General features: G+C 41.8%; 1 protein-coding gene across 2 annotated transcripts in view; it reads right to left on the bottom strand.

Annotated features, from left to right (window-relative positions):
* Positions 1 to 8893: 8893 nt before the first annotated feature.
* The window catches only part of LOC124721461 (high mobility group protein HMG-I/HMG-Y-like), a 34944-nt gene continuing 18846 nt past the window's right edge, over positions 8894 to 24991 (bottom strand). For both annotated transcript variants that reach the window (XM_047246447.1, XM_047246446.1), the window contains exons 3-4: positions 16744 to 16893; positions 8894 to 10939 (exon numbers count right to left, since the gene is read on the bottom strand). In XM_047246447.1, coding sequence (XP_047102403.1) covers positions 10829 to 10939; positions 16744 to 16893 — 261 coding nt within the window. In that variant the 3' untranslated portion in view covers positions 8894 to 10828. The remainder of the gene's footprint in view (positions 10940 to 16743; positions 16894 to 24991) is intronic.

The raw sequence follows: 24991 nt of genomic DNA, 5'->3' as shown, positions 1-24991 counted from the left end.
TTCTTTTTGGATTTCTATCGCTGTTCCTTGGGTTTCCCTGGCTGGGAGGATTTCACTGGCTCAGGCTCCTGGATTGAGGATGAGCGTGAAGCCATACGACCAGCTGCTTTTGGCCTCTTCAGCCACTGGCGGGTGCCATCTTTCCCACTAGAAGAAACCTGGGAAGGGAGTGACCCAAGGGACCCCCTTCCTAGAGAAAAGCCAAAGAAGACTTATGCTTCTCCAGCTTAGAAGTGGGGACGGACGTCCCCGATGGTTGGGTGTCTGGGGGTTGCTGCTCCCGAAGTAAGTGGTGCAGGAGCAATAGGGAGGAAATGACCCACACCATCAAGGGAGCAGTTGTCTTCCAGCTCCGAGAAGCGAGCTGGGTTGGCGGAGCTGATGGTGCCAGAACTGTTGTAGCGGCGGCGTAAGATGATTTCATATGCACAGGATGCAGGCATTCAAATTTTCTGTAAGCCTCAGTGTAGGTCAGTCGGTCCTTTCTTTCTGGAGAATCCTGCAGTCAGGCGAACAAGGCGAATGGTGCTCTCTGCAGTTGACACCGATGGGAGGCGGGGCACATGGAGTATTGGGATGTGATGGGCATCCGCAAACTCTGCATGTTACACTAAGTACAGCGGGAAGACATGGCCAAACTTCCAGCACTGCATCGGGGGAGGGATATAGGGCTTTACATCACACCAGTAGACCATCATCTTGACCTCCTTGGGCAATGCATTCACCCTCAAAGGCAAGATGAAGGCACCGGTGCCAACCTGATTATCCTTCGGACCCCAGTGGACACGCCGGACGAAATGTACATCTCGCTGCTCGAAACTGGCGTGCATCTCACCATTTGACTGCAAAAGAAGGTCTCTATGAAATATGATACCATGGACCATATTTGAGCTCTTATGGGGCGTGATGGTTACAGAAATATCCCCCAGACTGTCACAAGTGAGTAGCTCCTGTGACTGGGTGGAGGATGCTGTTTTGATCGAGACTGACCCTGATCTCATTTTGGACAAGCCCTCCACCTCCCCAAACTTGTCCTCTAAATGCTTAACAAAAAACTAAGCCTTCATCATCATGAAAGATTCCCCATCAGCTCTCAAACATACAAGGTACCGCAGCAAATAAGATCCGATGCCATCCCTTGCCTGACGTTCCTCCCATGGTGTCGACAGGGAGGGAGAGAATTTGGTGTCTTACTTCTATGCGTTGAATTGAGCTCATGATCGGTTAAGTGACTGCTGGTGTTTTACCACCAGCAAGAGATGATTTACTACACTTCATCGCGTGTCATCCGCCCTGAAGCCACCCACTCTGACCAGGAGCCCTCCCCACGAGTGCCACCCAGGCAGGATGGCCATTGCCAGGAGTCCTGATGCCCCAGGGGGCTGGGCATCTACCCCTTGGCATACATGGGGAATTAATGGCACAGTCATCAGCAAAGCGATCCCTGTGTGGTCAAGGGGCTACAAACAGGGTACATGGCGGCCCCACCACAACGGACTGGTTACAGTGCTGGTTATCAGGTGCAAAACAGTCAATGGTCATTGTCAACGCAGAAATCGACAGTGCTACCACCATGGAGGAAAACACACCCAGGAAGGTGTCCTCGCCCGAGATGGAGAATTGGCAGGACTGCAATGAGACGACAAGAAAGTGGGCTGAAGATCTCAATGCACAATGGACACGATGCACCTTGTAAGGCGCCCTTCCCCAATTGGCTTGCTCTTCGGGAAAATTTTGAAGAATGGAGGTCAAACCCTACAGGGGACCATCACAAAAGCGGAAACGTGTGAAACTCCTTTTAGTCGCTTTGTACGACAGGCAGGAATACCTTGGGCCTCTTCTAACACCCGGAACTGCAGGGGGTGGGCAATTCTGTGGATAACTGCCATAGAGCACGAAGTCGTTAACGAAAAGGGAGCCGGAGACACTTGGCAGGAGACAGTCCATACTAGTGTTAATGGCTATAGGAAAGAAGATGCTCAGTACGGGATCTTGAGGCACTCCATTATCCTGGATAGTTTCTGAAAAGGTCATTCATACGTACCTCGAAACTGAGTGTGTTTAAAATTCCTGAAGGAAATTGGGCAGGCAAATTCAGCTGCCCCACATGTATAGAGTACAGAGAATACCAGTCCTCTAGCAGGTGAAGTAGGCTTTCTCCAAATTAAAAACAAGGCGTATCTGGTATTTCCACAGAAAACCATTCATGGAATGGGTTGGCGAAGTGACGAGATGATCGACTGCAGAATAGTGTGCACAAAAACCACATTGTACAGTGGTTATCAGATTGCTAGACTCAAAACACCATACCAGCTGGCCATGAATCACATGTGCCGTCACTTTGCAAACAAAGCTGGTGAGAGAAATTGGGTGTTAGCTAGGAGGAAGGTCTGTCCTTACCAGGCTTAGGTATAGGTATGACAGTGGCTTTATGCCAGCATCTGAGAAATGTGCCATCTGCCCAAATGCAATTGTACGTACGAAGCAGAAAGTGCTTGCCCACAAGAGAAAGTTGCTGCAATATCTGAATGTTAACTTCATCCAATCCTGGAACAGAAGACTGGGATGAGGTGAGCACGGCCGTAGTAAAGGAGAAATTGTAGCGTTCACGAGTCTGAGGAAAAGCATACCACCAGAGCTACCTCCACTCATTTCCAATGGAGGAGGGCAGGGTGTTGGTGGGTTGAACTCAAAAAATCTCCAGAAAATAGCAGCCCAAGGTGTTGGGGGTCCCCAGTGACAGCACCTGCTACTGTCAGGCTGGAAACTTGGTCCCAGAGAGTCAATGGAGGTTGCCCCAAAGGACAGAGGGTGTGAAACTGTTGAAAGAACTAGTAAAGGAAATCCAGATAGCTTTACTGGTATACAACAGATGCAACAACACTGCGCACACAACTCTTATTAATGAATACAGTTCACAATCGCAGGATAATGGGCAAAAAGGCACAAAGCACATCTTCATGTCATGGCACACCTCAGTCCACCAGGGGATCAGAACATGGCACAGTAAGCAAGTGAGAGGTATACAACGTTCTGCAGTGGTTAACATTCATAAGGTACTCTGCCTGGTCATCACAACTGGAGAAATGTTAGTCAAAAATCACTAGGGAGGAGTAAATCCTCCACTCAGCCTTAGAGGTTTACATGCACATGGGGTAGGAGGCAGAGAACTGATATTCTTTCGTCACCCGAGTATGTGTCAAAGAGAATAGAGCACTCAAGACGACAGGCAAGCTGGGCAGTGCAGAATGAGATGGCCAAATGCGAAATGTGTGCATGTAGTCTGACAGGAATGTGGGCACTTCAGTTAAGACTAATGAAGTTGACGTATCAGCCAAGAGGAAACCTCTCAGACAGTTCCTCTTACAGCCTCAAAGGGGATGGTGTGCATCAGTGTTAAAAGTCGCCAAGCAGCTGACCAATAAACTAGAGTAAGCATGCCCTGCTGACAGTAGATGAAGATGTGTGGACATTACAAACGGAAAAAGTGAAACAAGGAAGGAAAATAGACTGCAACAGCTTGCAGCTCTGTGTTCAGTGAGATGATTTGGCTATGAATGTCATCTCAAATGAGCAGGAGGGGGAATGCTGTCCTTTGGTGTGAAGGTCCAAGCAGTCATGAGGATGCAATTTTGTTTCTTGGAGGCAAGAAATAACCAGACACTGGAATTCCAAGAGCAGCTGTAATTCTGCCTTGTTGGGTACAATGCCACAAAAATTCCACTTGACACTACTCATAATGGGGAATGGGGCTACAAAGTGCTAGCCTTTCAAAGACTGCTACAGGGCACAGAAGCTGGAGTACCCTGTTCCATGAAATCTACAGTGGCATCAGCATTCTCCATGGGTCAACCTGCGGACTCCATGGCAGAAAAATGAGTGCACCGGTGAAATGGAGGTCGACTAGGTGATGGTATCACACAGCAACACTGTTGAAGAGAATCTCCGTCAGGGCAGGAAAAGATCATGTGCCTGTTAAATTTCTTAGAATCTTGACAGTTGGCAGACAAAGACTCACATTTTTTGGCTGGAGGGATGCAATATCTTCGCAGGAGTCTTCCTTGTTCTTTCTGGCCTCCCGGTTGCATAACAGGCATTTTACCACTGGGGACAAAGATTTGGTGGTTTGTTGCACAGCTGTAGAAGGGGATGTGGATGCAACTGTGACTGGGCAGTTTCACAACTACAGTGCTGTACTGGTCACCATTACAATTGGTACAAAGAGACGGGCAGTCGAGTGCAAATAACACCATATGAAGAATGCAGTGTATGATGGGCCTCAACATAAAGAGGATAGCCATGGGACACCATGAGGAACCTTGGTGCAGCTAAGAAAGTTTCTGAATTTTAAACCTCATTCTGTTTACATTTAGTGGAGTACACTGAGAAGGTAAGCTCTCTATGAAAAAATCCCCATGACTGCCAGCACCTCTGAGGGTACACCTGCCAACTAGGGGACCCCTTAGGAGGGGGGATGCACCTCACCCACCTTAGGGGATTGTTCACACCTCCAAAATTCCAGAGGGACCAATTGGCAACTGGGAAAGTAATAGCTCAGGCAGTCACCCCTCCCTGAGCCTGGCCTGTATCAGGGGGTATGTGCTAACCCTACCTGTCTATCCAAGGTTCAGCCACCTGTTGCACATCAAAACGTGTGGGCCGGCCTTCAGGATCACACAGGGAGGAAAAAGAAACTAAGAGACTTCAAATGCCAAAACAGAGGAGATGGAGAACAGAGAAAAAGGAGAAAAAGCAGACTAGAAACTGTTCCAATGCCAAGCTACCAAAACTACAGAATGTATTCCTGAAAATACTCCAGACATATTCCCCAATGCAGGAGGGAAAGAACAACAGGAGGATAAACATGCAGCACAGAAATGGATGCGGTGCTGCAAAGGCTAGGGGCCAGTAGCCACACGGACTCAAGAGTGCTAAGCCCCCTGGCAGGTTCCAGGGTGTGTTTTCGAACAGGATAATGCTCACCCACATACCACTGTTGTGACACAAGATGTCGCCTTGACCTGCTCAATCACTAGATCTGTGTCCAATCTAGCACATATGGAACACAGTCAGGTGACAACTTCTGTGTCATCTACAAACAGTAGCAACTGTCCCTGTACTGACTAAAGAAGTGCAACAGGTGTGGAACTCTGTCCCACACATGGACATCAGGCACCTGTACAACACAATGCATGCAGGTTTGCATTCAACATCCCAGCAATTACACTGGTTATTAATTTGCCATTATTTTACATTTGCAATGGCTTATCTCTTATCATGATCTTGCAATTCGAATCGCTGAAATATGTTAACTAGACAACATATTTCTCAAATTTCATTACTCTACATTAATTATTTTTTGTTTTGCTATTTTTTCATCAGTGTACTTGATTCAGGCTGCATGTGGCCTGCAGTTTGATGACAAGTGGCATATTGTATTAATCTTATCTATTTTATAATAGCCTGTCATTATTGCATAGAGTTCAGTTAATCAGAATACTTTTAACCACCCATGTAGAGAAAAAAGAAAAGTGAAGGGATTTGATATTATGGCAACCTTTTCAGTAATTACCGACCCAACTCTCCAGTAGAAAGTAGTAGTGCTCAGTGAGATTATTGTTGGTCTCCAGTAAGCTAAGGGCTAGTAACAGACCCTACATTGACATTTAGGTAAGTAAATCCTTAACTTCCTAGGACACTCACCTCACCCAAAGTTGAATGTCACTCTAGAGTAATTTATCACTGTAATCATTATCCCATATGGTGGCTATATCCCACAGCACTGACTGACAGTCAAACAGCTATCATACTACTTGTCAAAGCCATTGACAGTACGCAGTTCAGTACCTGAACATTTGCACCTTACATCAATCACTATGAGCCCTGCTTCATCATAGGCTAGTTGAGACAACGTCACTGCTGTTTTGAGCAAAGGGAATTTGACAGTATCCAATGCAGATACACAGCATTGTGTTCCCAAGCACAATGTTGGATAAAATATAGTGGTACAGGAGAGTCCAGTAGGATTGGAGAAGCTTGGGGAAAAGAAGTAGTTGTGCAACACCAAAAGCAGTGCAATGTAACAACTTAAATGTTGTGTTTCTACCAAGTGACATGATTTGGCAGTGGCTGGAGAGGAGGGGGGCAAGGGAGATACTACAAATCAAACTGTCAGCTGTTGAGGAGAAACAGTCAACTATACCAATTAGTGTTTGCTCAGGAAAATACATATTATGGTTGGTAGAATGTAATAATTTCCAATGGACCAGTATTTTCCACAGCAAATGATGGTCCAGTATGCATATATAGCCTGTGTAATCCCAACCCCACATCAATGTCACTTTACAGTGGCTATGACCAGTTTGGTGCTGGATATGTTCCTGTGGACTTTGGTTGGCTTGAAACAATAGATGGCAGACTTCATTCTGCACAATATACTCATTACGGATAATGTTTTAGCCTTATCAGTGCAACAACGCTACCCTGAGGGACTGATCTGTTCCAATAAAGGTCACTCACCAATACACATCAGCTACGATCAGCTGCAGAACAACAAATATGTATCTTCAAATGGCTTCCTCTTTCATCAAACTCAGTCAGGAAACATGGCTAGAGATATAAAGGCCTGACCTTGCACCAATAATTAGATACGAGTTTTGTAACACCACCTCGGTGATCTGGGACAAGGTGGCTGAAAATGCCTCCTCTAAAAATGCAGATGGTCATTGACATGAAAGGGCTTTGAGCAGGGTGTTAACTAATAAAGAAATCTGTGTCCTTTTGACACCTGGAAAGGTATTAAGGACCTGTAACTGTTCATTGTTGATTTCATGTCTTATACAGATTCAACAAATAGTAACACACAAACAAAATATCTACAGCTTATATTCAGTTATTTCTTATTGCTGTTCAGCTCGATTCCACCTCAATTACAAGTTTCTTTTTCATGTCTCAAATCCTAGGGATGACACTGGGCAGGTTTTGTTGCACTTCTAGAGGGTATGCTCTTCTTCCTGAATGTCAGTAACTTCCTCAATTACACTTGCAACTGAAAGTGACCTTTGTTTTATGAGCAGTAATACAGAGTTTGTGAGTGGCTCCTGAGTAACAGGACTGCCAGTTGAAATTTCAGCAACTGATACTTTTTATGCTCTCAAGCATACATTGTCAAAGAAAATTGGAATTAATCAAGTGTTAGAAGTAACATGACATGTGAAAAACTACAAAAGTTTACGGTTTAGTGTTGTGTCTATGCCAAGGTTATTAGCAATGGAACCCAAGCCCATATAGCACTATCATGCTCACACACTAGACAGACCTGCATCCAGCTGGGACATTACCAATGCATCACGGTTCAGTATTTCCATCACAATTCCACGCATTACACAATTCTTAGAACATCTATTACCAAAACAAAAGACCCTTTATGACAATACTCACCCTTAACATCTGACAAATTTTACACAAAGGATGGATGTTTTTGTTGTTGTTAACATAATTACGAAGTATTTCTGCAACTGCTCATGTCAGCTTCTGGAAATCTGTTTGATTCATAATACATATATATATATCATTTCCGTATGTTTATTTAGAAAAGAAAATGTGCAGTCGATTACATGATCAAGACAATCTTATGACATTTTGATGATTTGTATGCAGATCTTAAAACTACTTCCTTATGTTTACAGTGTTAAAAGTAACACTCAATTTGGACACAAATAACTGATCTGCTTTACAATACTCAAAACAGAAATAAATCACGTAAGAACCTGTAACATGTTTGTAATGGCATGGCAATTGATGAAACTGAACTGCTTATGTATGCAGCATTAAACTAATCAGTTTTATGTATTCAGTGATGGGTTCAAGCCTTAAGGGTGACACAGACCCAGATGCATGTGATACACTTCTTAGATAGTGAACAACCCAAAAGTTTTCCACTCAAAACTTTTTACTGTTAAGTTTAACTACAGCTTGTACAAAATTCTGCAAAAGATAAAAGGTCTTCTTCATACATTCAAATGTTTGCTACTGATCTAGCACAGAATCTTAAGCATTCTGTGATATAATATACTACTAAAATCTATACATAAAACAGAGTATGGGGCTAAACACTGACTATCAGATTCCTACCAAATATCAGCCTTTAACTACAGGATCCATATATTTTAGTATGCTTCAGTAATGAAACGTTCAGCAATATTGCCTACTTACGAATATCACACACACCTGTTTACAGATCTCTACATGAAAATTAAATGTGTGCAGAGAATATACAAGTTGGGAGAAAGGGACAGCACAAGTGTTAGAAACTTTGGTGCCAGTGGCCTCTTTCCCTAACACCAGATTTCGAACAACCACACGCAGCACTTCATTATAACTGTCACCACGACAATGACATACTATAGATCAGATGGCAGCTAATCTAAAAACTTCAATCACATTACTGATGTTACCTGTAACAGCAGTGTAAATGTACCCCATGCCATACAGACCACAATGTTTACTTTTTACATTACATGTTAAGTACCTGCAATAGCCAATCGCACTAATTAAACTGGACTCATTGGCATTATTACATAACATTTTTAGCAACTGGTTTTTGAGGAAACAGTCCTTTTACTTTAGTGTTCCAAATCAAAATTTGCAAATTTTGATAAGCCTTAATGTCTTTTTGCTCTGAGAGACCAGCCTAACAGATGCCATTACTGGTGTTTTATTCTATGATCAGAAGTATGGTATTTGCATTCCTACATATCAGTAGAGTATGTCTGCTACACAGACAATTTTCAGTGCCAGCGGCATGTGTTTTAAGGCAACATGCTAAGGGCTGATATGTTGGATTAGTTTCTCCTATCCATCAATCCATTATGACAAAAATGAAATGCCAGGATTCCAAGTTCTGTAGTTTATTTTCCACAGTTTTCCTGATAGACTTAATGACAATATAGAATTTAAACATTAAAATACTGGTTTTTTCCTACTGAAAACAAACAATGGCTGCAAATGGCCTCCGAGTCACTGGTAAAATAAAAAGGCTGAACACACCGATATATCTCTAAACTTGAAAAATCTAAACACGATTCCCATTAACGAAATTCTTGTTATATTGCAGAAGCTTAAAATATGTGTGTGATCAATGTTCTATATTTAGCTTCCAACTAGTAGTGCTGATATTCTATAAACTAGTAAGGAAAAATAAGGTGTTTCTGGTAAATAACACTGACTGTTACAGTGAATAATGTAAAGTGAAGCACAGTTCCATAAATAAAATACATTAATTGTAATCCACTAGTCACAAAAAGCTGAACACTGTCATTGCCTCCGAATTATCCCCAACATGTAATCTTTTTCTAGATACCTGTGAGACGAAGTAATGCTGTGCACTTCACGTTTGCTAAATACTGTAATTCTCACTGAGGGAAAATCTGCAGCTTCCACGAAATAATACAGCCAGCACTTTTCACTGAGCTGACAAACTTAAAAAGTCCTTGTTAATTAAAAAGAAATTCATCCTATTCATTGAGATTCTGCACTAACTTACATATGAATACATCATAAAATAAAATATCGCCAGATTCACATACATCTGGGAGGATAAATTGAAACACTATGATTCCTATCAGACATACGTCACAAAATTAAGTGTCATATTGCACACACTACAAATAAAAATTGTCAACATAGTAGGTCACACAAAACAGGACTCAAACTTCGTTCTAAATCCATGTGTATGTGGCAGTGAAACGACTGATTATTCTCGACCGTTTAAAAGAATTAACAACTATTCGCAATGAACTAATTCTACAATATAAGAAAGTTGCTAATGAATAACTTCAAATATTTTCAGTGTGTTCATTTAGCTGAGAACTCATCTGAAGGTTGGGATAAAACACAAAGAACAGGCATAAAAAATTATGTATGTTGGTATCTCCCACCCATACTGTGGAACTAAGCTTGGCCACTGTTTATAATGTAATGGAACAGCAACAGTCCTTTCCATGTAATTCCCCCAACATCTTTTGTCAAAACTTTTAATGTTGCCTCATATAAATTTACTTATACAAAATGGGAAAGGGAACAACTGCAGTGTTATTTTATTAGAAGCAAGACCAGTCAAATGCCTTGCACTCTTGGGCAACTCCCTAACTTACTTTGCTTGCCTATAGGCATACTGCAACATTAACAGGTACAAATTTCTTATTTTTCACAGGTACACGCATATGAGATTCAAGAACCTGTAAGAAGGAACAAAAGGGGAACGACAGGAAATGAAACTGTAGTGCACATTATTTCAATGAAATCTAAAATGGAAACCTTAAACATAGTTGTATAAATGGAACAAGGAGCTACTATTTTAAGAAAGAACTGTACTGTGTCCAAATGTGTAGCAATGGAGTGAAGTGTCTCCAGGCTCTAATCCATAGTTAAGGACTTATAAAATCTGTACAGTTTAACACAGCCCACACACAAAGTTCAAAATGACAATGTTAAAAAACATGCATAAATGCAGTGAACACACCACCTCCCCTGCATCTGAACTGTCAATTCAGTACACCTGTAAAGACATAAACCTTATGGTCACAAACTCACTCCCTAAATAGTTGAACATACAGATTAAGAGCCCAAGCAATAAACATATTGCCCACTCACAACATAGTACACACATTATCAAATTTTGATCCCAAAGGAAGAGGATTTGTCGAAAATGTTACCACACTGTCACTTGACAAACAGTTCCAAAGAAAACAAATGCACTTTCAAATCTCAAGATTATTTTGATCTAAACCACTTGTCAAGTAGTGTGGGTTACATCATACACTGCTCATTAATCTTCCCCTTCTTCCTCTTCATCCTCATCAACTTCCTCCTCATCCCCACCAGATTCTTCTTTCTTATCTTCCTTCTTGGGACGACCACGAGCTCTGTTGCCAGGTTTCTGTTTGATAAAACATGCAATTTTTAAGTTTTGTGGCAATTTTATATAAAATTTATTAAAATAAATGCACTGCTGATTACCTTTGCTAAATAAATTTTTTAAAATTTTCTATCTGAAACATATCAATCAACTGATGGTATATGATAAAACAAGATTGCAACAGTTGTAACTTACAATAATTTAATTACCTAGAAAGTCTAACAAGTATATTTATGAATTACAGGAAGTAAATGAAGCTTCAATCAGTTCCAAACATTACACCACTCCAGTACCAGGTTTCTTTCAGACAATTTTAAACTCTCAATACTACAAATATTTAGGAGAAGCACTACCCTGACAGGAAAGATACATGTCAAATAGTTCACAAATTTCACTTACAAGAAACATCTTACCCTGACACTACTTCACATCATCAATTCTTTACAAGAAACCTGTCGTCAAATGCTCGTAAGTCAGTGAAAAACAAACTACCTCTAAAAATCTAACACATGTCTTATTTTCATACACAATTTTACATAAAAATAAAGCATATATCTTACAGAAAATGGAGTATTTTAGAATTCGCCAACTAAAATGGATAACATCAAACCCAAATCATTTCCCTTTACTCAAGGGCAAGTAGATACTAAAAAATTTCACATAGCTGACTAAATATTCCATTATTTGTTTACAAATAATATAAAAGGGTGGCTTCTCAAGTTGTTAAATTTCCACGAAAGAATGGAACATTTTTATTGTGCCTTCACAGCCGTTCAATTATTTCAAGGCTCGTATAAAAAATTTCAACAGTTAACAGCGTACAATTCACTGCTGACAGCTGTCTGAATGGGTCAGTGTGCCGATTGCAATTGGAAATGGAGAAAACTGGGTTTCATGCTGTTAAACATTTTCATTTGAAGGGCTACGGCACCACACAAATCTAAGTAAAATTGGATGAAGTTCACATGGACTCTGCACCATCATTGAACACCATTTACTTTTGGATTAATGAATTTAAACATGACTGGATAAGCACCAAAGACAAAGCGCACGCCAGCTGTTCAATTGATGTCACCACAAAGGAAACCATTGACACAATCCACAATGTGGTAATGCAAGACTACTCAATAAAAATTCATCAGACAACCGAGACTAGGCAACTTAACTGAGTGAGAGTATAATATCCTGCATAGAAATTGGCTATGAAGAAACTGGGTGCAAGGTGGATGCCACGATTGCTCAGTCGACCAAAAGCACATCCGGCACAACATTTCAACACAATGTCTGGCGAAGTTTAAGTCTCAATCTGCATAGTTTTTGCATCTATTTGTGACTGTTGTTGAAACATGGATCCATCATTAGACACCAGAGTTAAAATGGCAGTCAAAACTATGGATGAAGGTTGGTGAAACAGCACTAAAAAAGAAAGACCATTTTCTCAGCTGGTAAGGTGATAGCCACTTCTTTAGAGATTCCACAGAATAATCCTTGGAAAAGGCACAAACATAACTAGACTATTATGCTTCATTGTTGGAGCATCTGACAGTTACATTGGCAGGCAGAAAAAAAGAAGGAAAATAAGAAGTAAGGTTGGCACACAATAAAGAGCTCTTTCACCATAATAATGCACCATCCCATACATCAGTGACAATGGAAAAGTGCACTAACTGGGCTTTGAATTTAATTTCAATTCACTAGACTTAACCCCAAGTGTCTTCTTCCTGTCTCTGAAGTTTAAACTGGCTTGCTGGGAAAAAATTTCTATCGAATTAGGAAGTGATAGTTTCAGCCTACGAGTATTTTGCAGAGTTTGACAGAACCTATTTTTTCGATGGGATGAAACAGCTCAATGATTACTGAATCACATATATCCCACGAAGGACATTAAGTTGAGAAGGTGAGCTGCTCATGAAAAACATTTTTTTATTTATTTATTTTTAAACATTTGTATCAAACCAGCCTCATTAGCACAAAAACCACATGATCACAAGCAAATTCATTACTTTACAAAACAACCGATTTATCAGGTTTTAAAGCAAACCTTATTTCGAGTCTACAACACGAGACTTCATCATGAAGTGATGCCAGTAGTCATTCTGCCACATATCTGCAGAAAACACACACAGAGAAGGCTATTTCATCAGGTAACAATCTGGTGCCATAAGAGGGAGTAGATATTATCAGCTACCAAAACTCTGTGCCGCTGAAATATGGGTTGAGTATGCCAACAGGATGACAAATGTGGCCACAGTCTATCAAAACATTTTTTTTTTATCTCTGTTCAAGAAACAGGAGTTGTGGTCTTTACTGGTTACAATCCAACAACTTTTACCCAATATGTGGGGCATTCATACACTGAGTATACACTGCTTCAAAATTTCCTGCCAAATAAGCTGCTGTTTTCGGGCAATACTTGTATTGACAGCTATATAAGTAAAACGTATGACCAACAGCCACTGCTTTAATTCTGCCAGTACCTCTCCTGCTTCAGTAACTTCACAGAAGCTTTCTTATGTACCTCACCAGCCTTGAGCACACAAAGAAAGGACATCAGCATACAGGCTGTTTTCAGATTGAATGTGTGTCTGCACCAGAATGGAGGTAAAAATATTAGTTTAACACAGCAGCAGCAATAACAGAGTGTGTATGTGCAACTGAGGAAGGAAACGGGTAAGTATTTTCACATTAGCCTTGTGGGATCTGAAGGAAATTATTGAAAACTGATTTGCATGGCCAAACAGTGATCCAAATCACTTTCATCCCAACTGCAAGTCAGGCATAACTGCGAAGTGACTTCAATCAGTGCTCTACCGCTATGAATGTGCCATTTTGATGTGAGGGCAGTTTAAAATTGTGCAAGCTCTAACCTAGAATGTCACCATTCATTGACAACATTCTTACCGACATCTATGTAAGAACTCTTGACCCTTCCTCACAGCTCAGCACATAAGAGCACTGTTCACCAAAGGCAAGATTCTGGACAGAGTACTGCACCAGTACACTGATTTAATATACCAATAAGTGTCAAAACAATGCGCACGCACGCACAAGCTGAATCAAAGATTCACCCTTTAACAAGTCATTATGCCATGACTAAGCTACTTCTCCACAATATCATTTCTTCCGAAAGAGCTTCTGCAAAACTTGAAGAGTAAGAGAAAGATACTTGTGAAATTGAAGCGGTCTAAATTGTGCCTGGACAACTCCATAGGACAGAGTCCTGTCCAGGAAAATTGAGATCACAGGCTTGAGTCCTTGTGTCCTGCAGTTTCCAACTCACAAGAAGTTTCAGTGCCTTATTGCCATACATACTTCTTTCAGACCAATACCTAATGCACATCAGCTGCACTAAGGTTGAAGTGAAACCTATTAATAATTTATTGTTTTCCCTGTAATGAACCGCTGTGTTCTTCGAAATGTGACCAGTGTACCAAATGATAATCAAAATCTAACAGTGTAGAGGAAGTTGTGCTTAATAAATCCCTATGGCCAAGTATCCCTGCAAGAGCTGCAAAAACAGTGAAGCAACAATAATTTCTATATACAACCACTTTATGGTAATACATGTCCATTGATACATCTTCCCATTTCATTTCATCTTTTGGTATTGTAACTATTACAAAGTAAATATGGCTCCATGCACTTTGACATAATTTCAGTGTGTCTCATTGATAACCATAAGTTTTATGTCAGCTCATTAAGTGCTCTTTAATAGTTCACAGGGTATACTATCCAAAGAGAAATCTGGTGTGACTCACTGTTCCACTCATTAAATTTTATTTCTATATGAATTCCACTACAGAGGTTTCATTAATCATATCTCCCCCCCCCCCCCCCCCCTCTCTCTCTCTCTCTCTCTCTCTCTCTCTCTCTCTCTCTCTCTCTCTCTCTCTCTCTCTCTCTCTCTCTCTCTCTCCCCCCCCTCCCTCCCTCTCACCCCCCATCCCGCCCAATTCCTATAGTCTCTCCCTCCCCTCCCCCTTTCCCCAAATGCCCAATTCATTCCATGGACAAAAGTTGAGAAATTATTCCTTATTCACTGTACACAATACACATAATCCCTTCTTTAAAGTTTAGCGTATGAAGTATGATAAGTATATTACTGCTTCTTTTACCTGCAGAATTTATTTTCAGAATGTAAGGACTAATCTAGATCTGCAACCAATTTCAATAGCAATGAAACATTCCCAGAATGGAGTAGAACAATCACTAACTGCAGTAACAACAGCAATACACTTATCTGAAAGTATGCTACTCTAAGGGCCCTGCCTCACTGGGATGCCACGACAAGTCTGCTGGCAGACACACCAGACAGAAGAATGAACGCAATGGAGCCTCTCGCACCGGGCAGCACCTGACAGTGGCAGCTCTGCCGGCAGAGCGGCCAACACGAGGTTCTGCCAGCAGGCCTGCTAGCAGAATACACGATTGCTTATGGTCACTCCGTCAAGATGCCAGTAGAGCTGCCAAGCACTACCTGCCACTCACCTGTACCTAGTTTTATATGCCCACATGAGCATTATTGACAGTTTTGACACTGAATCTTATCTGTGAGATTCACTTGGGACACTACATCTCAGAACTATTCGAAACATGAAGTGGAAGAAAGTGTTGGGAATTCTGAGGGTCATAAATGAAGTTCAGTTTGAAGAACAAGTCTCCACATTACAATCACGTTCAAACTACTTACAATAATGTACTTTCTGGACTGGCTGGTTGGAGATAGTGGAAACTAATCAATTCCCAATTTCCTCACAGCCACTGTGTTTACTATCCGGGCTAAGTATGTTTTCCTCAAAACCTAAATCCAGACCAAAATAGCACAGCTAACTCTCCTGCTGCTGCAGCAAGTGATGCTTACAGACCAAACAGACATGCTAGAATTATTTTAAGAAATATGTAAACAAAGGAGACAGATTTAATTTCAGTTTATAATAACATACTCTACAAATAACAACTGGAGGGCACTTCTACATATACAACTTCTACATATACAACTAAAACTATAAATATCACTGCGGACTACACATAAGTAGCTGCCAAGTACACAGGTCACTAAACTCTTTTCCTCTACTGAGACTACTTTCCTCAAACCAGTGACCTTTTTTGTCAGTTAATCTCGGGAGATCTCCACTACCTCGTCAACTGAACAGAATGACGTTATCAGGATACTAGAAAATTTGGCACTGCAATTTCTTTAATCATTATTAAGCGTGTCGAATAACACGTTACTGTCCTGATCCGCAATTAAGGTATGTGCCCAGAAGTTCTATTTCTGCATTCCCTTTTTATTTTGAACTTGCACACAATGCTTGTAGCTTCTCTTCTGAGCAGCGACTGGAGGCATTCCTCTGGCATCTCTGCCAACATCTTTTACTGTAGGACCTGAGTGCTGTCAACAGTGCAACCAGCAGACCTGCTGTGGCACCCCAGTGCAGTACTTCACTAAGACTTGGCACCCACAATTACTGACTTGCTGGTAAGAAACATTTGATCTTTCTACCCCCAATTCTCAAATTGCAATATACAGTACATTCACTTAACAGGGGTAGAATGGTCAACAAAATCAATTGTCAGACAGTTGTAATCTGATGCTGGAGATTCAAATTACATGTTCTGTTTTCATGTACACAAAAATAAGATGACCCCAGATAAATTTCTGCTATGGAGACACTTTCTGAAATCAAGACATTACTGGTTGGAACACAATTTGGCTATCTAGCTTCCTGTGACTCAAGTAACTACTTAACTAAAGCAGTTATGTTCTTATACTCTGAAAGAAGAGAAGGCAAGTTAAAAACTAACAAGTCCTAAAATACTCATACCTTGGCAGCAGCCTTTCCTTTTCGCTTAGTGGAGCCCTTAGGCCGGCCACGGCCACGTTTAGCAGGAGTAGCACCATCAGTTTTTTTCACTTCTTTCTTATCTTCTGATGGAGCACGGCCACGTTTTTTGGCTTCTTTTGCAGGAGACTCCTGCATGGAAAGCGATAATTCAATTACTAAACAACAAACAAATGACATATTCAAAATAATGGACTAATCTTTAAATAGTTTGAGAAATGACAAGTTTTTGCAACTGCTGCAATGAAAATATACCACCCCACATTTCTGTAACACTTTTCTTAGGAAATTTAACAGTGCATAATGCCATAACAGCATAACACTTTCAATGTAAGCATGAGTATAAGCCACTGACTCAGATATTAGAAACTGGGTGCAATAAGATGAATTACTAGAGTAAAATACTGTTTAGTTTGTATTCTGTATATTTCTAATACCAACAGTTGACCGTTTGACAGCTTTTTCCAGAGACAATGTATGGTCATTTCAGTTATGTCTTATAAGTAACAATATGAAAAGAGTATTTCTCATTTCATTTTCTGACATGGGGAGGGTAGGGCATACAGGGCTACTAATAAGCACCTCTGGTTCAGAAGATATCTGCACAAAAACTACACGACATACAGAAAACAAACATCAGTGCCTAGACTACCTCTCCAAGTTATTGACCTGGCTTGTTCTAGTTCATTGGTTGGTTTGAAAGAGGGGGGAAGGGACCAAACTGCTAGGTCATCGGACCCTTGTTCCGAACGACAAAACAGATTACCATGGCTGGCTGACCAAAAGAATAAAAAGGAGAAGCCCGCCACTTTGCAACACATTAAAACCTCCACCCTAAAAGCACTAGGGTGGAGGACACAGAGGGACAAAGGACATGTGCTAAAATTTAGATTAAATGATAAAACCCACCCTCACAAATAGAACATAAAACTATATCTGCCAATGAGGCGTTGTCAGATAAAATTAGTGGCAATGAGTCCGATAAGCAAAGCTTTCGTCGCAGGGCAGTCAAAGTGGGACAGTGCACCAGAATATGGGCCACTGTCAAATGGGCGCCGCATTGACACTGAGGCAGGTCTTCACAGTGCAGGAGGTAGCCATGAGTTTGGACAATGCGGAGCTGGCAGAGAACCACAGATTCCCTGCACGAGTCCCACATGGAGGACTGCCACACATTCGTAGTCTCCTTAATGGCATGCAGTTTGTTGGGCGTACTGAGACTATGCCATTCCATCTCCCAAAGCTGGAAAACCTGGCATAATAACAAATGCAGGTGAGTTATTGGAATGCCAATCTCCATAAGCGTTTTCTGTGCAGCCTGTTTGGCCAGCCTGTCAGCAAGTTTGTTTCCCGGGATTCCGACATCTCCTGGAGTCTACAAAAACACCACTGAATGACCGGACCATTCCAGGGCATAGATGGACTCCTGGATGGTTGCTACCAAAGGATGATGAGGGCAGCACTGGTCGATGGCTTGTAGGCTGCTCAAGGTGTCAGTACACAGAAGAAATGACTCTCCATGGCAAGAACGGATGTGCTCAAAAGCATAAGATGTAGCCACCAGCCATGCAGTGAAACGCTGCAGCCATCTGACAAGGAATGCTGTTCAATATTCCTCCATGGACATATGCGAAGCCGACGTGACCATCAGCCACCGAGCTGTCTGTGTAATCCACATCATCGCCTTGGTACATGTCAAGGATGGTTGGTTTGAGGATTAAAGGGACCGAACTGCATAGGTCATCGGTCTCTTGTTTCATAAACACACAGAGCACAGTGAAACCATCCATTAGGCATTCAAAGCACAAGATAAAAATTCCTTGGGGAAGAAAATCCCCAAGGTCAGTAATAAAGAAACATGGAAAACGGAGCACAGTACAAAGGCAGAAAGAATTAAAACCGTACAGCAGAGGATCGTGGCTGGCTGATCACGAAAATAATAGGATGAGCCAGCCACTCTGCAACACGTTAAAACCTCCAGCCTAAAAGATTAGGATGGAGTCGAATTACAAAACAAAACTAATTAAAAGATGCCGTGCAAAAAAAGGGTGACGTAATAAAATTAAATGGACCTATAAAAGCCGCTTGCGCGAATAAAACTTAAAACCCGATCTGCCATAGACACATTGTCACCTAAAAGAGAGGATGGAGGAGATGAACTGCCAAGGGTGGGAAAAGGAGATTAATTCAAGTGTGCAGGAGAACTACGAATGTGTGCAACATAACTGGTAAGCAGTTGTGCACATCTGACCTGCAATGGAGAGGGACTCCAGCATTTGCGTCGGTAGATAACACACCATTTATGTGAACACTGGGAACACCTGTTGGAGTCTGGTACCCAAAAACTTGTTTGACCTTTGCCCAGACTTGGGAACACCTTCCCATGTACTGCACCCAATGGTCGAGACGCATCTCTCCCACCACCCGTTTCCATCGTCCATTAAGCTGGCGAATGCGGGCACGAAGCTGTTTAAAGGTAGAGCTCGCCGGCACCCCTTAATTGCCTCAGCGACTTCCTGTGACCACCAAGGGACTGTCTTTCACCAGGGGCACCCTAAAGAACGAGGGATCGCGTTTTCCACCACAGAAACAACTGTTGTATTTACCACATCGGTGTTACCATGTGGGGGTGATTCAACAGTAACAGCAGGCATCCGAGTCTGCCTTGTTTAGAGCCCTTGAGGCAGGCATCCGTGCACCTGACACCGGGGCAGTGACAGGAAGATGGAGAAGTGGTCACTACCACATAGGTCATCATGTGCTCTCCAGTGGATAGATGGGAGAACACCAGCACTGCAAACAGAGAGATCAATGGCCAAATATGTGCCATGAGCCACACTGAAATGTGTGGGGGCTTTTGACATCCCTGCCTCGGCCAGTAAGCACAGTGCCACCTCACAAGGGGATATGAGCGTTAATCTCCCCAAAGTAGGAAAGGTTTAGGGAGTTAATCAGCGCAGCCAATGCGTTCAGGAGTACTGCACCATCTAGAGGAAGATATACATTACAGACAGTTATTTCCTGCATTGTCCTTATCATGACAGCCACGGCTTCAAGAGGGATTTGAAGCAGCACAGGTTCACTGCATACTGAGTTCAGGACAGACACAAACTCCACCTGACATTGTTATAGTCACTACAGTTCTTTTAATACCCCCCGATGGCTGCAGAGAGCAGGGGTCAACATTGCCAGGAACCAGGTTTCCTGAAGGGCTATGCAGAAAGCTGGTGTAGAGCTTAACAGTTACCGCAGCTCAGCCAGGTGGCGGAAAAAACTGCCGCAATTCCATTGGAGGATGACTGTATCGGGAGGCTGGGAAGGCATGAAGTCCGCAAGAATGCAGGTTATGACTCAGGGTCACCTGCTGCCACCAATTTAGTATTTGTAGCCATTTCAATGGTGGTTGGGGCGTCAGTGAGATCCAGATCCACAGGGGACACTACGGTCTCCAACGCATCCTCAGATGCAGAACTGATAGGGAGTGGTGGTGTTGGGGCCACCAGAGGCTCCTGGTTCTTAGCAGACTACTACTTAGTTTGCTTGCTCTCCCTTCTCTTTAGGGGCTCACTGGGAAGATTTCTCTGAAGCAGCTTCAGATATGGAGGAAGACCGTGAAGTTATTCATCCAGCGTTCAGCTCTTTGAGCCATTGCTGGGTGTGCGCTGTGGCATTAGTGGAGTCTTGGGAGAGAGGGTCCCCAAGGGACCCCTTCCGCACGAGAGGAGCCGGAAGAGGCTGTTGCTTCTCCAGCAGGGGGGAGGGGGACCAATGTCCCCTGCGCTTCGGTAGGTGGGTGGAGGGGGGGCTTGCTCCCAAAGTAAGTGCTTTGGGAGCAACGGAGGAAGATTTGCCACCAAGGGGGCGGATGTATACCGGTGGCCCGGATGGCCCACTGTTCGTTGCACAGAGTGAGGAACCACTGGCACTTGGAACAGCAATGGTGATTTAGTTGCAGCGTATGTCAACATCAACCGAATGGGGTGTAAGCTTTCAAATTTATGTTTAGATTCTGTGTAAGTTAACCGATCCAGGGTCTGGTACCCCACGATTTTCCACTCCTTTTGGAGTACTGGGCAGTCTGGCTAGCAGGGAGACTGGTGCCTGAACTGCCAGCACTTAATGCGTCACATAGGGGAAGTGACATATGGTTTAACATCACAGCGGTAAAGTATCACCTTGACCTTTTCAGGGAAGGAATCACCCTCAAAGGCCAAGATTAAGGCACTGGTAGCAACCCTGTTGTCTTTGGATCCCCTGCAAACGCACCAGATGAAGTGAACACCCTGCTGTTCTCAATTGGCACTTAGCTCCTTGTCAGACTGCAAGAGGAGATTGCAAAGGAAAATGATCCCCTGGACCATATTGAGGCTTTCATGGGGAGTGACAGAAAATAGAATATCACCCAGCTTGTCACAGGCGAGTAACGCTTGGGATTGGGCTGGGGATGCTGTCTGAATCTAGACTGCACCGTTTCGCATCTTTGGCAGCGCTGTCATTTCTCCAGACTTATCCTACAGGTGTTCAACAAAAAATTTAGGCTTCGTAGGTAGAAAGGAGTCCCCATCAGTTCTGCTAACAGATTAAAAACTGAGGCGAATATGGCTCTGTTCTGTAGCTCTACATTCCTCCCACGATGTGGCAAGGAAGGTAAACAATTTAGGGTCATACCTGTCGGCATTGTATTCAATCTTGCCCTTCTTAGAGACTGCCGGTACCGTACGGTCACCAGCAAGAGATAACTTAGTCCGCTTCATTGCGGGTCATCCACCCTGATGCCACCCACTCTGATAAGGGGCTCTCCCCACAGGCGCCACCCAGCCACAGCAAATGCCAACTGGCATGATGCCCCAGGAAGACAGGTATCTACTCCTTGGCATACATGGAGAGTTTACAGCTCAGGTATCAGCAGTGCAATCCCTGTGTTGTCAGGGGGCTACCACAAATGGGTACGTGACAGCCCCACCACAACGGACTGGTTACCGTGCTGGATATTGGGCGCAGAGATTGTCATGGGGGGTTAAAAGAGAACAGGAGACAATGGAAGAAGATGACATACACCAGAAAGTGTCCTCGTCCAAATAGTTGAATCTCAGGGCACTATGGATAACTCTTGCACCATGTAACGCGTCCTTCCCTATATGGCCCCCACATCTGTAGAATTTTGAAAGTTGCAGGTCAACCCATAGAATGGGATCGGAACTCCGAGTGCCAAAAAGTGAAAGACTCCTTTTAGTCACCTCTTACGACAGGCGGGAATACCTCGGGCCTATTCTAACCCACGGACCTGCAGAGGGTGGCTTCTTCTGTTCACCTGAAGTGATTGTTTTTGCTAGCGCTGTTTTGGTCTTGTTTCGCTTTTTATGATGTCAAGTTTTAAGTGAAGAACGTGTAGCTGTAAATTTAATTTTCTGCTTGGTAAAAATGCTGCTGAAACTGTTTTAATACTGAAAACAGCTTACCAAGATGACACTATGGGAAAAATTCTAATGTACAGGTGGTTTGCTTGATTAAAAATCGCAAGATGTCGATTGATGATGACCCTTGTTCTGAACGTCCAATTGCTTGAATCTATGAAAATATTGAAAAAATTTGAGAGCCTGTGCTCACAAGAGCATTGAAAAATGTTTTATTTGGAAGCGTTCGTCAAAAATGACCTGATTTGTGGCAGACAGGACACTAGTTTTTCCACCAAAACACACCTGAACGAACAGCCATCTCAAACAGTTTTTGGTTAAAAATGGCAAGGCTCCAGTACCCCACACACCTTTTCGTCTGACTTGGCTCCATGTGACTTTCTTAGTTTCACACATGAAAAGGAGCATGAAAGGATATCGATTTCACAACCGTGAAAAGTTAAGAAAAACGAGGGAGGAGCTGTCAGCCAATTCTTAAGACAACTACAAAAAAGTTTCAAGCAGTGGAAGCACCAGAGGGACAAACATATTAGTTGTAATGGAGAGTATTTTGAATGGGATAAGGTTTTTTTAAACAATTTAAATATATATAGCTTTTAAAAAATAATTCAACTTTTGTGGGTACCCATGTAGATATTAATGATAGACAAAGGGTTGAAGTTCACAGATGGGAGGGTGGTGTTTGCTGTCATGTCAGCAGCACTGCTATCGTGTTCTGTCCGTATCCTTCAACTGGAAACACTCTTTACATCTCTCAATGCTTATTATTCTTTGGTTGGTTGCCATTTTGCACGATTTATGTTATGTGGTCTCATCACTATGAATTTCAACTGAAGGAAGTAGTCACAATCATTTAATTCTATACTTATACACCATTTTACTCCAAGTATTTGTTGTACAAGTAATGCAAATTGGAAAGTGCTATATCAATAATGTGGGAGAATAGTTTATTTTAAGCCAGCAAACTCCCAAATAAATGTGACAGCATATGCTCTGTCATATCAGTCTGACAGATTTACACTGTACAAAACCCTACTTTTGAGATTTACTGGCACTCTTATTATGCAATTCTGTCAATACTTAACCCATAAGAACACATGTGGGGTTAAATAAACCCCACAGTAGCTCTGATACATTGGAAGCATTTTTACATAAATTCTACAGTCATGATTTTCACATACCTTTCAACCAACTGTCCCCCCCTGCAACCCGTTAAAGTCTTCCAGTGTCACACACTGTCTTATTGAGTATATGTGCGTCTGCTAACACCTGAGTTAAAAATACCCCACGTGATTATGTAGCCACTGAACTTTGGAAACAGATTGCAGATTCTAACACTAATGACTGCCATCCTACTCTAGTCATGTAACTTCCTGCAGGGGTGGGGAGGGGGGGTTAGATTTAAGCCAGTACAGGTATGAGCTTCAGTGAGTTAACTTTTGCCCTTAGAAAATAAAATCTCAAAGTGTAGTCCACACACCTAACCTTGTCTCTCTTTGGAGCACACCTGAGAAGGTAAACAGCATACATAACAATTACATGGAATAACTACCTTCTTATTCAAGCAGGTATTCATGAAACTATTATTCAGTCAGACATTGGTGGCTTTTACTTTCACAGTGTAATTTCCAGATTACTAATACTAGTCTAACTAGCCTACCAAGAAATAATTTCTGTAAATAAATATTCCTGAAATTCGGTACAGAAGTTTAGTAGCTTCAATTTTTCTAATTCCAAAACTGTCTACTTCTACTAAAAACTTTATTAGTCAATTTGAAAAACTAAAGTTTTCAGCAAATTTTGGTGGGCTATGGGAATCCCCATTGAAGTAAGAATAGTTAACATGAAATCATACCTATAATTTTGTCTTCTGGTAATACATGTCACTGTTAAATCAACTTACTGTTTTGTTATTAGAATTATGCATTTTCTCATGGTAATATGCAACACTAATTTTTATTTTTATTCTTAGGTATGTCTATAAGTATGCAGATTAGTGATTCAATCAGTTTATGACTTGTATTCATTACATCAATACCACAGACAGTTTTGTGTTACAAAATATACAATCAGTCCTTGTAAATATCGTGTGACTAGGGCTTCCCGTCGGGTAGACAGTTCGCCGTGTGCAAGTCTTTTGATTTGACACCACTTCGGTGACTTGGTCATCAATGGGGATGAAAAATGATGATTAGGAAAACACAACACCCAGTCTGATCAACCATTAATGTGTTAACACCTCTCAGTTAACAGTCAGTTGCAGAAATGCATACTTCCTTGTGCATTAGTCAAGTTCAAAACAACATGTACCTACTTTGCAGATACCATGAATTAATCCATGGGTACAGCTTACCAATCTGACAAATATTGAGACTTCAGACATCAAAGGCTGATCATAATAAAACAAAACTGTGTTGCAATAAATATGAAGAAATTGAAAACCACGAGCTCTAGTTTTGTGTGTATTCTTTAATGAACATAAATCATACCCAGTGCAGTGCATTTTTAGATTCAATAGGGTTGTAGCTATTTCAAACTATAATAATAATAATTTTCCATGTAAATGATGTCAGCTTCTACTCCTTCCAATGCAAAACAAACTTTCCAGCATGTACTTTCCACCTTGTGTACTTTTATAAAATATTCAATACTGTTCAGGAGGGACATTTTAATGTCCTATTTATGCATTTTGTCTCCTATATATTGTCTGAAGAATTGCAGTTTCATCTAAAATAATTCAACAAATAATTATTAATTTAACCCTACTACTGCATTTATAATAGTCTACAGGCATGAATGGGAAGCAGCAGTTGAGA

Source organism: Schistocerca piceifrons, chromosome X (assembly GCF_021461385.2).
Source record: "Schistocerca piceifrons isolate TAMUIC-IGC-003096 chromosome X, iqSchPice1.1, whole genome shotgun sequence".
NCBI lineage: Eukaryota > Metazoa > Arthropoda > Insecta > Orthoptera > Acrididae > Schistocerca > Schistocerca piceifrons.
The sequence above is the reverse complement of the archived record's forward strand: the minus strand, read 5'-3'. Positions and strand labels throughout refer to the sequence as shown.